Source organism: Macadamia integrifolia, chromosome 3, assembly GCF_013358625.1.
Source record: "Macadamia integrifolia cultivar HAES 741 chromosome 3, SCU_Mint_v3, whole genome shotgun sequence".
NCBI lineage: Eukaryota > Viridiplantae > Streptophyta > Magnoliopsida > Proteales > Proteaceae > Macadamia > Macadamia integrifolia.
In genome coordinates, this window is record NC_056559.1 from 6,951,338 (window position 1) to 6,965,910 (window position 14,573).

The following is a 14,573-nucleotide window of genomic DNA, read 5'->3' on the forward strand; positions in this document are numbered from 1 at the left end:
GTGGGTGGGGGGGGATGTGGTAATATTTGTTTTTTGGATTTCCTTTTTTTTTCATTCCAAATTCCAATCGGAGAAGATCGTATGCTGATGCTGCTTTGCGAAAGAACAATCCCAATTCACGTACAGCATACAGGCTAGTGGAAGGCAAAATGAAGGAAGAGGATGAGCAGTTTACGGCCGAGAAAGAAGAAATAGGATGCGGTCGATCTCTATCTGCTTCTTCATCTTCAATGGAATACTCAATACGCTGCGTGAAAGCGTTCTCAATATCTCACTTCGAAAGTGTTTTTTTGTTTTTCGTTTAGGACCTGACTGAACTCGGTAGAGAAACGAGGACAGAATTAATGTGTGTGATTGTGACAGTGGTAAGTGGTGTGTATAGGACTTGAAATTGATTCTGTATGTTCAACATTGACTCAGCAGCTTATTTATCGTGTATTTGTTGTCTCAGTAGTCAGAAATTGCATCGGATGAGTTATTGTGATGTTTGGTAGCAAACAAAATGTTTAATGGTGGGGCTTTGTTCTACCTTTGTGGCAATCTCTTTGACTGTCTCCTTTCTGTCCATGTCTGCACTTCGCAACTGTTTCTCTCATTTGGCATTTAGCATTTGGCATGGATAGGGGAGGTAAGTGAAATTTCAATTTCAGTTTCAGTTTCAGTTTTAGTTCTGGGGCTGTAACAAAAAATGTTATTTTTAAGTTACAACTTCAATTTTTTTTGCACTCCGTTGCGTCCCATTCCTCTACGTTCCTGGTGATGAATCTCTGCGCTCTCAAAAACTTCAATGAGCAAGCTAACAACATCTTACCTTTGGTCGCTGCCCTCCATCTTATAACCTCATCAGCAATAGGGCAAACCTCTGAATTCACAAGGTGGATAACAATTTCTTGGCCAAGGCTCCTTCCACCGTTCTATTGTTTCAGAGCCTCTAGTTCGCTGCTCCTCACAAACCAGCCTCCACACACAAAAACAAAAAGAATTGATTTTAAAGCTGGCTGACTTTTGGCTTGAAGCAAAATCATTAATTACTGCCTTCACCAAAAGGGATGACCTAAATGGGGTTCCAGACTCTAGCAGTTTTAACATTCATCATAAACAAAACAAGATGCACATGCAACTGACGCAAGTGCAGCCCATCAACCCAAATCTGTTCATTCTACCAAAAACAAGAAACAAAAGCATATCTAGCTAGCTGTGAATTCATGGGGGCAAAATACCCTTAAAGGGTGTGGGGGTGGGGAAACAGAGTGACAGATCCAACCCACTCTCCCACGTTAATGAACCCAAACAATGCATTTGGTTTCACTGAAAGGGCACGCTTGCAATGCTCATCAAGTCAAGTTTCATACAAAACTTCCGAAAAAAACACAAGAAGAATATACAATAGAAGAACTGAAGATGATGATGGAACTGTTTCCAATAACTAACTACTTCGATTGCAAGGTAGACAAAACCAAGAAACACGACATAAGTGAAGGTTTTCTCTAGCCTAAAAAAAAACCCCTCTTCATAGAAAGAGTTTCATATCTTACTCCTCGACCTTACCAAGTTGGCCAGAGTTTCCTGAGTGGCCAAGGTCAGGGCATGATTGTGGCCAAGCATTACAGTCCTGATACTGATGCAAGTCCTACAGAGCTCTTCACCACTATAAAAATGCCCACCTCTCAACAGCAACTTAGCTCTAGTTTCAAGCAATGTAGCCTTCAATAATGTAACATCCTGCCAAACATACTCATCCACCTTCTGGTTAGACTGTAATTTTTTCAGACATAGTGAACCGTGACACCGGTCCTGTATCTGAGACACAAAGGACTTCTCCACCTCTTCAAGGACGTTTGTGCAGACCTTCAGAAGCTCCAACGCAGAGTTGCACCGTGAGAACATCATAAAAGTCCGGATTGCTAAAGGGAGGGCCGTCTTCTTAATGAATAGGACCATATCCATTGCTTTCAATTGAACAAGCGGGGGCTCAGATTTGAATCCAAAGACCAGGAATGCAGATGCCCAAAGGTGGTCAGAATGTAACATTGGATTCCCAATCTTTCTTACACCTTGAACTGTGGCCTTGGCAGCGGGTATGGCTCCTTTCCTTCTGGCGAAAACTTGGGTGATAGGGTGCAACTGAATCCAACAACCTGGCTGTCTATTTGTTCTCCTTGCTAGGCCTAGTTTCACCAAAAGAAGAGCTGAATCCGCTTCACTCCGAGTTCGAGGTACTAAATAGCAGCTAGACAAGCAACAGAATCCCATTCTGAGACGTCTTTTCCACTGCTGGAACCCGTTTCCGGTGACAGGTATCTTCTTGGCTGCAGCGGCAAGTAGACTTACTGAAATAGGAGCTGGGGCAAACCAAGCACCAGCAAGGACCATTCTGGAGGCAAGGAGGTTCTTTTCCCCATTGGTTTCGTCTAAGACAGCCAAGCAAAATGCCAGAATTTTCATCAGGAAAGGATTATTCTTATAGAATTGCTCATCCCCTGCGCTTAATGAACATGAAGAACCTTCATCCAGAGAGAACTGGTCCACAGCTTCAAATAGAGCAGATGGAGAAATTACAAGCTCGGAGAGCATTGACCCAATCAACCAGAGTCCATAGCTTGACCTCCCCAACCTCTCAATGAATTTGCCAAGAAACTCTATTTCATTAGTTGGGTAATCCTTCTTCCTCTTCCCTATGATCAAAAACATTGCATCAGGCAGGGACAATGGTTGAAGCTGCAACGGATCAAAATTCATCACCTTAGATAGCCGGGTTGTGACAATCACATGGGATGCTCCAGTGTTCCTGGGTATCAAGTCATGTAGATCCTTCCCTTCCCACCATTCATTCTCAGATTCAAGATTATCAATAATCAGCAAGTATGGCATGTCCCTAAACAACTCTCTCTTTACTCTCTGGAATGCATCGAACTCTTGCTCCTCAAAGTTTCGGATCCTCCCCCGCTCTTTATCTGGTTCTGCACTCACATCTAACCCCAAACTGAGGGACAAGTTCAAAATATTCTGTCTAAAATACCGAGATTCTCCACCTACCCATAAAACCATCTTGTATCTCTGCGAATACCTGTAAGCAAATTCAAGTGCAAGCTCGGTCTTTCCAACACCTGAAACCCCATTTATACACATTACATTACCAAGACTCTTGTTGTTCCCACCCCTTGATTTCTTCTGTTTCGGCCTCTTCGACGGGCTTCTTCCAATTCCTGGCTCAATCCAAGCCTCTAAAGTAGGCTCCCTACATTTTCTCATTTCCAAGTTAATATATCGGCCCCGTCTGTTTCTTACAGTTTCGGTCTCCTCATCCCCGAAGCTTTCCAAAGTCCCCTCGGGTCCTCCTTTGCCCGAAGAAGGCTCATGTTCAAGACAATCCCCATATCCAAAGAAGGCAGCCTCGATGTCCATCAGCTCCTTCTCTCTTCCCACAAATAGTCTGTTTCTAGGGAAAGGTAGCTCTTCAAAACCTTGGACCTCCTTCTCAGCAATACTTTTCCTCCCAAGTTTTGTTCTTAAAACTCCAGAAGCAGTAGATATACAGCTTCTGCAGTTACTCTCATTGGCTTCCAGCTTGTATTCATGAGACTTCATCAAGCTGTCTATTAGTTCTTTCCAGTCCTTGGCATCAGAAGTGCGATTGAGAAGGCCAATGATCTCTGTAGGGTCCGTTTCAAACATCAAGGGAATCAAGTTCTTCTTCTGGGCAAAGAATCTAATCTCCTCGATTGTCAGATGGTTGAGAAGGCTTGAAGCTGTGACAATCACAACACCAAATGTTGCAGAGCAAATAATTCTATCAGCAATCTCGTGGCTCTGAGTATCCGAGTACTTGGCTCTGTCAGCAACAAAGGAAGCAATTCCTTGGAGCTCAAGCTCTGATTTAAGCCACTTACAGAAGCGTGACAAATTAGAATTGTGGCCATGGAAGCCTATGTAAACATCACAGCTCCTTAGTTTTGCATTGGAGGAGGGAGAAACAGAGCTTTTAGCAAAGGAAATACGGGGTACGGGGAAGGAGAATGAGATTCGAGGGGGTGCTTGTTCAGGAACTGGAACAGAGGTCACAAATTTGAGCTTCTGGTCAGTTGGGTCATCGGAAAAATCGAATCTTTCCGGCGGGGGTGTGTAGGAAGTGCTCGGGATATCATCAGAAAGGGAACCACAGTAGGAGACCGGTGGCGAAGGATGCATTACGGGTGTCGGGTTCTCTGGAGGTGGTGAGAGCAAGGCCCTTGGAGATATGTAGGGCGACTGGAGAGCGGAAACGAAGGCAGACGAGGGTGGGGAGATGAGAGGAGAATCATATGGTGATGATTCGATTGAGCTCTTAATGGGTGGAGAAAGGAAATCTGAAGGAGAAATAGAGGAAGATTTGTTACCCGGTTCACCGCCCGAACTTGCTATCTTGATGGTCAGAGGTGGTTTACTTGGTCCATCAGAAGCAGAAGCTTCTTCCTCCGTGGCCATAAATAATTCCTGAGAAGATTCAGATGGTAATGATGGTGCCAAGAAGCAGGATTGGGCTTGGAGTCGGTGGACAGCTGTATGATTTCGAAAATTTAATGGTGAAGAAATCAGATATACTTTCACTGGATGGCTACACATTTTCTCTCTAATCCGATATTATGGAAGTAGACTGGAAGGTGATATGGTCTCTCCATGGTTGCAACGTTGCAGTTCATCTTGATAATATCGGATTCATTAAAACTTACAAGTACGCAGAAGATAGATAGTAAATGCGCCAGAAGAGCCAAGCGCAGAAGATTATCTGTACCCAATCAATATCAATCTCAATCTCCTTTGTGGACCTCCCAAGCCCAGAAGACCCAAAAGCGAAGCCTTTTCACATCAGAAATTTAAATCAAACCTCCTCCAGAGAACAAAAGAGACCCTAGAGATAAAAGAATATATTGCATCAGAGCAAAACCCATCATGAGATAACGAAAACGGAGTAAGAATAAGCTTCAATAATCATCATTATACCTGTATATGGTTTCGTTTTCAGGCAAAGAAGAAGAGAGAGAGAGCTTCTTCTGCAAAAATTCAGAGTACAAGAGCTACCCCGTCCTCTCTCTCACTTCACATCTATATAATATCTAATGGGTTACATATATACAGGACTCGATTAAAACAAAGCTGTAAATTTCGAGAGAGAGGGAATCTGATGCATGAGCTTGATCTGTATTTGAACATAAAATATTGTAACTTGGATGCCTGTAAAGGAGTTAAGGGAGGGGTAGATGCGTTAATGGTTGTGACATTGCAATAATTTTTTGTTTTAAAAAATAAATGAATGTGGGTTCTTTCCGGGTCCGGGGCTCTTTCTTTTTGTTTTATGTATCCCGTTGAGTCATTCGAAATTCTTCTGTAACGTGGGTTGGGTTTTCAATTTTTTTCCATTCTTTTTGGTCATGGTCACACAGAAGCCAAAGATTGGTCAGATAGACTCGCTCAGGGTCAGGGGTGGGTAAAAGCTGCATAGGGAGATGAACCAATACTGGGAGGGAGTCAGGCAAAGCTCCGCTGGTTGGAGATTCAAATCTCAGAAGAAAACAAAATCCTGAGAAAAATTAGTGGAAAATTTGCAGTCCCTGTCTCCGTATGTGTACTTACTTCAGTACATGACGCAGTAAAAGACCAGTAAAACAGCAATTGAGTGAGTTGCCTCAGAGCTATTTCTTTTTTTCGCAGTGGGAATTGAACCAATTAAGACCAGTCCAACTCGATACCAGAAGATAAAAAACAGAGAAAAAATCATTCTCCTCCGTGGTTTCCTTCAAATTCCCTTCTCTCATTTTAGAGAGGGACTCAGTCCAGATTCCAGAACCCCTGACCCTTTCTGGCCCTGGGGCGGTGAGACTCCTAATCATAAAAGTTCGAAAACCGACCGATCGACCCCTCCTACCTCCCATAGGAAGTGGTGGATCGAGTATGTCTGTGTGGTTCACGTAAGTGAGGGTTGTGCATGTGAAGTGCTATATTGTGGTGAGTACTGTGTAGTCTTGACTCCTGTGCTTGTTTTTCCAGTTTGATCAGTAGGATCTTATCTTGTCCTGTGACTCCTGAGTCCTGTCTACTACCTCCACCTCCGTCTACTTGACTGCAGACTGCAGTAGGCTTCACTTATTATTTATCGGGTGGAGAGGGTAAGTTGCTCTTGATTCAACCGTAAATGTATGAATATTACGATCTTATGATGAAGTAAATAGTTATTTAGTATTTTTGATAAAGATTTTTCTTAATGAGCACTTAAAGTTGTTAAGAATGATTCAAATAAATTGGGCTAAAATGATGTGGCAATGTAAACTCTCGGTCTTTATTCATATGTCAAATTTCAGATTAATCGGAGTTTGTTAAGTAACAAATAAGTAATTGAAAAATCTAAGATCACCAACAAGGTGGTGATGGATTATAGTGAGATGCATTGGATATGCTAATTAAGAAAGTATGACATCAAATGGACCTGACTTTAGAAATAACTTGGAAAATAAATTAACATTCAGCCAAGGTGTTAAAATTTAGGATCGGTCTCAGTTAGGATCAATATCGATTGTGATCAGATGAATTTTTTTTAAATGCTAATATTTAAATTATTTTACCCCTATACCTTACTTAATGGATCGATTTCAGATCGATCAGGATCCGATACCAATCCGATCATGGAGATCTGACCGATTTGATATGATCTGATCCAATTTAATTGTCGTTATTTTTCCATTTTTGGGGACGGTAAAAAAAAAAAAGCGTCGTCCAAATACACTTTTCGTAGCAGCACTACTCTGACCATCACTAATTATTAAAATAAGTAACATACATTCAGTTACCGTCGATCATTATTATAATAAGCAACGCTATATATTTTACCGTCGCCATATATAATCCAAGGCTCCATCACCAATCGTCGTCGCCTAAAATAACATTTTCTGTAGTGGTTCAAGTGTTGAACCACCCAAAATTAGTGTGACAACAACACTGGGCCCCACTAACTCAGAAGTTAGATCATTTAGATGCATGTCATTATCAATTAAATGATATTAATACAAATCATGGAGCCAGATTGTGATTAGCATATATGAGTGATCACCGGCCAAAAGGGCAAGTGCATCTCTACTTAACAGCAATCAACCTTAAAACTACTCAGTAGTTAGCAGTAATAGACCCCTCTGTCTGTACTTGTCTAAACTCTAAACCTCATCATCAATTTTTTGCTTTCCAACATTTTCTTATTTTCTTCTGGTGCACATGGCCCTCATAGACCATAACACCCCAACCCCAAGTGATGTGTGATGCATTTAATGGCACCACCATTGACTATCAATGCTATAATAAAATTAAGGGAGTGGGCTTTTCTAAGAGAGCTCGGTATAGAATAACACAATAATATCAAATGCGATAAAATAATATTATATATTAGAAGGTGGCAATATCACTATATATGAAGAAAAGAGAGACAATGAGATGCTAGTGTATCCCACAATGGTTTTTACCAGGAAAAAAAAGATGTATCCTGTATTCCCATCATAGTGGATCAAATAGCTTTCTTCTTAAAAATAATTTAAATAATATTATTTTTACAAGTCCTACTCTATTCTATTCTATGTGGAGTGGAGCTGTGACCCAGGAGGTTTGAATCCAAAACCCTTGAAATGGGTTTCAAATACACCACAAGTTACCATATAATTGTGGATGAAAGGAAATTGCCTCCTTATCTTATTCAAAAATCATTAAGGAGAGGGAAGGTTCTATTGCCAACTATATGGTGTTGGGCTCAAGGCCTCAAGCCATATATTGAGAATTTTCCAGTCTCTACAGCTAAATCAGATAGCGGGAGTTCATGCATCCTCATGATTTTCTACACATTTGTTTTTTCTTGGAAAAGAAATCAGATAACAGGCATGAATTACACAAGGGTAAAAGCAAGAAGTGAAATTCAACCAAATTATTTTACATGTCATTGAAATGCCATCATAAATAGGGGATGGGAAAAATCATAGAAATCCTTAGTAACAATGTTGATAGGGCATCAAAAAGAACATAATGGAGAAAAGATCAAGGTGAGTTTACTTTTGTCAATTGACAAGCAAATGACAATTACATAATGATTTTCTACACATTGTAAATTAGTTGTCATCCTATGTGACTTAATATTCTTTTACTAAATTGTTTTTTTTGAGTAAAGTAATAAAATAAAATAAAAAATCCCATTACCAATCTTTACAACTAAATTAGATACGACTTCAAACATCGAAGTTTACAAGTTAGAATATTTTTGGGGTTGCTTATATGACGCATGTATAAGTGTAGTTAGAACTTGATATCTTCTAAGTTCACCTACTCTTATTCTTGAAAGTTATTTATGAAAGAAAATTAAGCATTCCTATAAAACATGATCTTATAAATAAACTATAAATCAATACCCTAAATCAGTACAGAGATGGGTTACATACCGTTCACCGACGAGACATTGATGCCAGCAGAATTTAAAGAAGCCATTGATGTTTCTCTTTGCTAGAACGACTACAACAATGGAGTAGGGTTTCTCTCTTCTTACCTTATCCGTATGCTCACTCACAAATGGGGAATCAGTGTGCGTATCAAGGTGGAGAGAGGATCCTAGTAGTCTCTCATTATTTATAATCACCCTCTAGTCTCTTCTAACGGCTAGAGTGGTTAAAGGAGTGAAAAATCCTATTCAACCCCAACCACCTAATAGATAGGAAGTGGAGTTCAAGTCAAGAGATGTTGTACACCGTCTCCCGTGACTTAGTCAAACAATAGTTCACAAAATAGAAATTTAACAAATTGAATTTATTTACACATTAAATAAATTGTAACGGATAAATCCAACAATCTCCCACTTGGATTATGAGACCAAAATCACTAAAAACAAAATATACTTGGATTCCATCAAATAGCCTATCACTTGGTTGTATTACATAATACCTTGAATGAATAGCTCTATTGATGTGAATTATGGCGGACATATGTCATTTATATAGACACACTCCTTTCCATAATTACTACACCAATAATTCCATTCAAACAGGTGCATAAGAGGGATAGACAAAACATAATGATCTAAAACAATAATATCTCACTCATATCAAGATAAATGTGCACATAAGGATAGAGTTGAGAAATATTCAGAAACATCAATAATATGATCAAACAAATATAAGAGAGTGTCTATTACATTGTGACCAATAAATTAAACTCTAACAAGACCCATATCTAAAATAAGATCTTCAAAGAGATTAGGCACTAATGCCTGGGTCAAAGGATCAGCAATCATCAGACTTGTCTTTATATGAACTATAGGCACCTCTTGTTTCTGAATGGCTTCCTTTATAAAATTGTACTTCACTCCAATATGCTTCGCTCTACTTGAATGCTTGTCATTCTTGGAGTAGTACACAGCGGCAACATTGTCACAGTACATTCTCAGTAGCTTCATGATGGTGTCAACAATCCAAAGCTCTGAGATAAAATTTCGTGACCAAATTGCCATAGATGTGCTCAAAGCATGCCACAAACTCAGCTTCCATGGTAGAAGTGGAGACACAAGTGTGTTTCTTGGACTTTCAAGAAATTGCCCCACCAGCAAGTAGAAAGACATAACCAGATGGAGTGTAATACCCCTGATTTTTCTTTGACTTAGTCCAACCCTGACCTAAAGTGATGATTCAGCTGATGACGAGGCAGTCAAAGTCAATGTTTGTAATGGATGAAGTGGCAGTCAAATATAGACTTGTTGACCAAAGTCCATGATTCTTTGGCCTTATCACCACTCTAGTTTTGGTAAGTTTTTAAACGTTTTTGAATTGTAAAATTCCTTTTTAAGACTTATGGTAACTATGTGGTGAGGCAAAACTGCCTTTTGGATTGTCGGTCACTTATAGAAACTCCTAATTTGCCTTATCATTACTTGTCTATTATAAATCATATTAAATATTGTATTTTATCTCCCCACCTCACATTATTTCTGTATTTGGTTTATATATTTATGGTTGATTTTTAAACCACCCTACCTATTATGCTAATTATTCAAATTCATGCAATTATGATTTGACACCTAGATTATTATCATTTTAATTATACTAACTTAGTAATGTATTTTTTCCCCTTTCCTTGTGAGATCCAAATTAAGGGGGACAAATTATCTAATCAATGTGGGTAAATTGATTATCATCTTTCCCTTCCTTATAAGACTCAAATCAAGGGGGGATAAATTATCTAATCAAGTGTGACATTGTATAATCAATGGGGCATATGGGCAACACTTTTGGCATCTCCTCTTAGCCTTACTAAGCAAATTGACAAAGGAGAAAGTTGGTTAGTCCTTAAAGATTTTATTCCTTCGGTGAATTAGGAAGAGAGCTTGAAAAATAAAAATAGAAGAGGGTAGGTTGACAGTCTCTCACAAGGCTGCAGATTTTGAAAAGAGAGAGAGAGAGAGAGAGAGAGAGAGAGAGAGAGAGAGGGACACCCTCATCTTTTTCCCCTCTCTTGGTGATTCAAGTGAGAAAGAGAAGAAGAAGAAGAAGAAGAAGAAGAAAGGTCCAACCTCTTCCCTTCGTTTGATTAGGAGGGAGACGTTCGTTTCAAGACCTTATATCTAAAGGTTTCTTTTTTGGCCTTCTATGAAAGCTGTAAGTGGTTTAATTCACTCTTTACACATGGTTTTTTTTTTTATATATAATTATTAACATCTGATATAAGAATTAATCCGTATGGTTATATATTAAATGACTTATTCTTTTTTTAGAATTGTGAATTTATTTCTCTTGAAATCTCTATCTATTTATTGGGTTTGGCATTTCACATTTAATAAATGAAAGCATATTAGAAATTTTGATTTATATATATATATATATATATATTTTTTTTTTTTTTTTCGGATTTGTGATTGTTACATTATGTCCCTATGTGGATTTTTGGATGATGTATACTATCATTGAACAAATTTTGTTTATGTGAAAATTTCACTATCGATCAAGGTCGCAGTATGGTATGAGTTATAGTACGGTACGGGATGATAGAGTGTGTTATACCTTACAAGAACCAATGGTGTGGCTTAAAAGTCTGCCATATATGTTTATTGGTTTCATTACATACTCAAGTCTTCTACTGAAAAAAAAAAATTTGGTACAAAGTTAAATATATAGACTAGGGAATTCTGATGTGACTTGCACTTTTGAGAAATTTGGAGTTTTTTATTTTTATTTTTTGTGCATCTGGGCTATAACATAATTGCTTTCTTCTAATAGTATGCATTGATTTTCCTTCTATGCCCATGGAGACCCAGAAGTGCAGGATAGTCATAATGACTATTTATCCTTCAAATTCCCTACTTTCAGTTCACAAGCCTGCTTTCCTGAATATCATATAAAATACAATGTCAAATACAGTTTCAGAGTCTTCGTAACACTAATATGAAATAATCTTTAGTACTATTTACAAGGCCGTTACATAGAAGACATAGCACGAAAGAATTAACAACCAAATACATAGGAAGGTGGTTAAACCATAATAATGGTTGAGCAACAATTGGTCCAATAGTATTTGTTTCCGCACTTGTGGACTATAGGAGGGTTGATGAATAGCCGAGATGACCCATGTGTTCCTATTAACACTTTCTGTTGAATGACATGTTCCTGTGTCTACAATCTCAGTATAATTCCTCAATACTGGGTCCAACCAAATAAAACATCCAGGATGTTTTCCGCTTACCAGACATCTGTAAAATCATCATCCAGGATTCTTCGCCGTTTGAGAAGTTCGGATGACCATCACCTCTCCACAGCTACACATCTATTGTTGTGCATCCATTTCTCTGTAAAATGCAATATCCATAAGAGAAGAATCGTAATGAATATATCCTGCCAATAACCCTGAAACAAATAACCAAATATATAGTTTGCTCTTAAAACCTAAGCCAACTCGCAGAGCAGAACCGACATAGACAATAGATAAAGTGGAAAAGAAGATGGATGCCTTATCTAATGGGCTCTCTCATCAATTTAATTTCAAGATAAACAAAAGAAGAAAGAGGAGTAGCAATATGGCAGATATCCAGCCTTATCTAATGGGCTCTGTCACTGAAGTGATTTTAAAATGCAAACTAGAACAGCCAAGCAGATATGGCAATTTTCAATCCAGCCATTAAACCCTGAACCAAATAACCAAATATCTATAAGAGAAGAAGTACAATGCAACATTTAATCTACAGTCAATGCAATATCCATGCAACTCTATAGGAGGATCAAATTTATACCAAATAATTGCAGGGGAAAAAAACAAGACCAGAGCTGGTCTATCGGTTGACAGAACAAGATAGGGATTAACCAAAAAATAACAATAGCAGATTTAGTATTGGAGGGTTGAATAACTCTTCAAAATCTGTGTCAAACTGAAAGACTAAATGCTAAGAATTAGAAACTAAACATAAATAGTGTGGAGTCACTGGTGAGAAAGTGCTGAGAATTATAATCATTCAAGAACTTTCACTACTTTATTGTCATTAACAGAAGTCAGTTTAGCAACAAAGATTTAACTGGTGAGAAAAAATCTTGATGCAGAGGATTTGACTACTATAGTCAAGTACACAAATAAATGACACTATCACAAGCTACCAGTGAGGGAAGTAATATCAAAACTTGGGCAGAAGTTGGTGGACTGATATGGGAATCCTGGGGGTCTAAAATCTGTTGCATTAAAACTCCTTAACAGAGCCGCAAGGTGTGGATTTGTGTCTTCAATCAGAACATGAGGGGACATCAACAATTCAATCTTCATTCCTTCTCAAGGGTGGTTATATCACAAAATAATAAATAAAAAATAGAAAGGTAAGAAGAAGGGAATAGGGAAGGGGGATAGGGACTATCGTAGTTCAGGGTCCTTGCACCACTACTGCATCACACCATCTCCGCATGTCACAGCTCTCATTTCATCAAAAAAAAAAAAAAAAAAAGGCATATCACAGCTCTCATGATCAATAGATCAATTCTTCTTACCCAAATTGTTGGTTGTAGCTGTAGATTACAGCCACAAGTCTTGAAGAGACATAGCAAGCCTTTCTTGGGTTTGATTCAGCAGGTTGATAACCTTAATCTTAGGGGGAGAAGGCAATAACAGTGTGGAGTTGGAACAACTTCATTGAAAGCAAAACCTGTCTCCTCAGTATCAAGATAGCCAAAAAAAAAAAAAAACCCGTCTCCTAAGATTAAGGTTATCCAGATAGTGAAACCAGCGGATTCAGTTTAGTAACTAAGAAGCATGTTTAGGAATTGAGATCAAACAAAACAGAATAACCTTTGAGAAGAGATAAAAAGACCTCGTGAGAAGAGAGAGCCCGACCTTAGATGCAGAGAGAAACCTTCGCAAAGCAACCCACGAGTTTCGTGAGCAGAGAGAAACCTTCGCAGAACAATGAACGAGCTTCGTGAGCAGAGCCGGTAGCTAGGGTTTTCTCCTCTTTGAGCGATAATGACTCAAACCCAGCAAAAAAAACCCTTCAGCTACAGGTAAAACCCCTTCGTGAGCTTCAACCTTGACTCGGAGCAGCAAAAGAAACCGCACCGCTAGGTTTTCTCCTCTTTGAGAATGCAACAGAAGAACGCAATGAGAGCGTCGGACAGAGAGACTAAGGGAGATTTTCATTTGTGAGCTTCAACCACAAGGAGATTTTCATTTGTCAACTTCGACCTTGAATCGAGAGCCTGCAAGAGAGATGCAGCAAGAGGGTTGAGAGAGAGAGAGAGGCGCAAGGGAAAATGGCAGTATGAGAAACTCAAATACAGCTTTTAGGGATTCTGAAATTCAAAATTCAAAACTTGTTTTGCCTTACGGTTTGGGTGAACCGGTTATGAAGGTTGGTTCAAGTCATCCACACTTGTAAATCGGATGTAATAACCCTCACCCAACTGAATTAATCTTGACCGATGAATTGGACACGTGTCAGTCTTCTGCAACTAGCAAAACAGGGATGAGATTTTTATCCCTTTATCCGGATGGGAGGGGATGGTCATAACTTAGCTCTGGTGGTTTTACACAAGAACGTGTAGGAGGTTTTCCAGTGTGTTTAAACAAAGAAAGGTTGGTGGATGAGGTGAGATTTGGACGGCAAGAGTTCATCGGAGTAGACGGGTATTCCTTTGTTGAGGGTGGAGGGAAGGAGAGAACAACCTCTCAGGACCGAAGTAAGAGGAGGAGAGACTTGACGCACGGAGAAGAAGAAGGGGATGTTGGAAGAAAGTAGAAGTTTTATAGCTCAGATCTGCGAGAGTGAAGTTATGAAAACTGGAATGCAGCGAAACAGTAGTTGTAGTAGCATCGTGTGCTCTGGTGCTATTTTCAAACGTCTTTGCAGCCACTTGGAAGGTGGGAGGAGGTTCCTCTCTCGGTGTTGGTGTACTGGGATGCGTTGTTAGGTTTTTTCTTCCTTTATGTAATCTAATCAACATGATATAAATTAAAAGACTAAACTACCACCGATCTTTATTTGACCAAAATCCAATTCCCCTAGGCTAGAGGTTTTTTAAGAACTTGATTCGTTCCGATCAGAAATCAAATATCGA

At 39.1% G+C, this 14,573-nt stretch overlaps 1 protein-coding gene across 1 annotated transcript; it reads right to left on the minus strand.

Moving 5' to 3' along the window:
* Positions 1-1,328: 1,328 nt before the first annotated feature.
* On the minus strand, positions 1,329-5,197 carry LOC122073207. Its single transcript, XM_042637746.1, has 2 exons — positions 4,981-5,197; positions 1,329-4,888 (listed from the first exon to the last, which is right to left on the minus strand). Exon 2 carries the CDS (start codon positions 4,600-4,602, stop codon positions 1,525-1,527), a length of 3,078 nt encoding a protein of 1,025 aa, XP_042493680.1. The 5' UTR covers positions 4,603-4,888; positions 4,981-5,197; the 3' UTR covers positions 1,329-1,524.
* Positions 5,198-14,573: the final 9,376 nt, after the last annotated feature.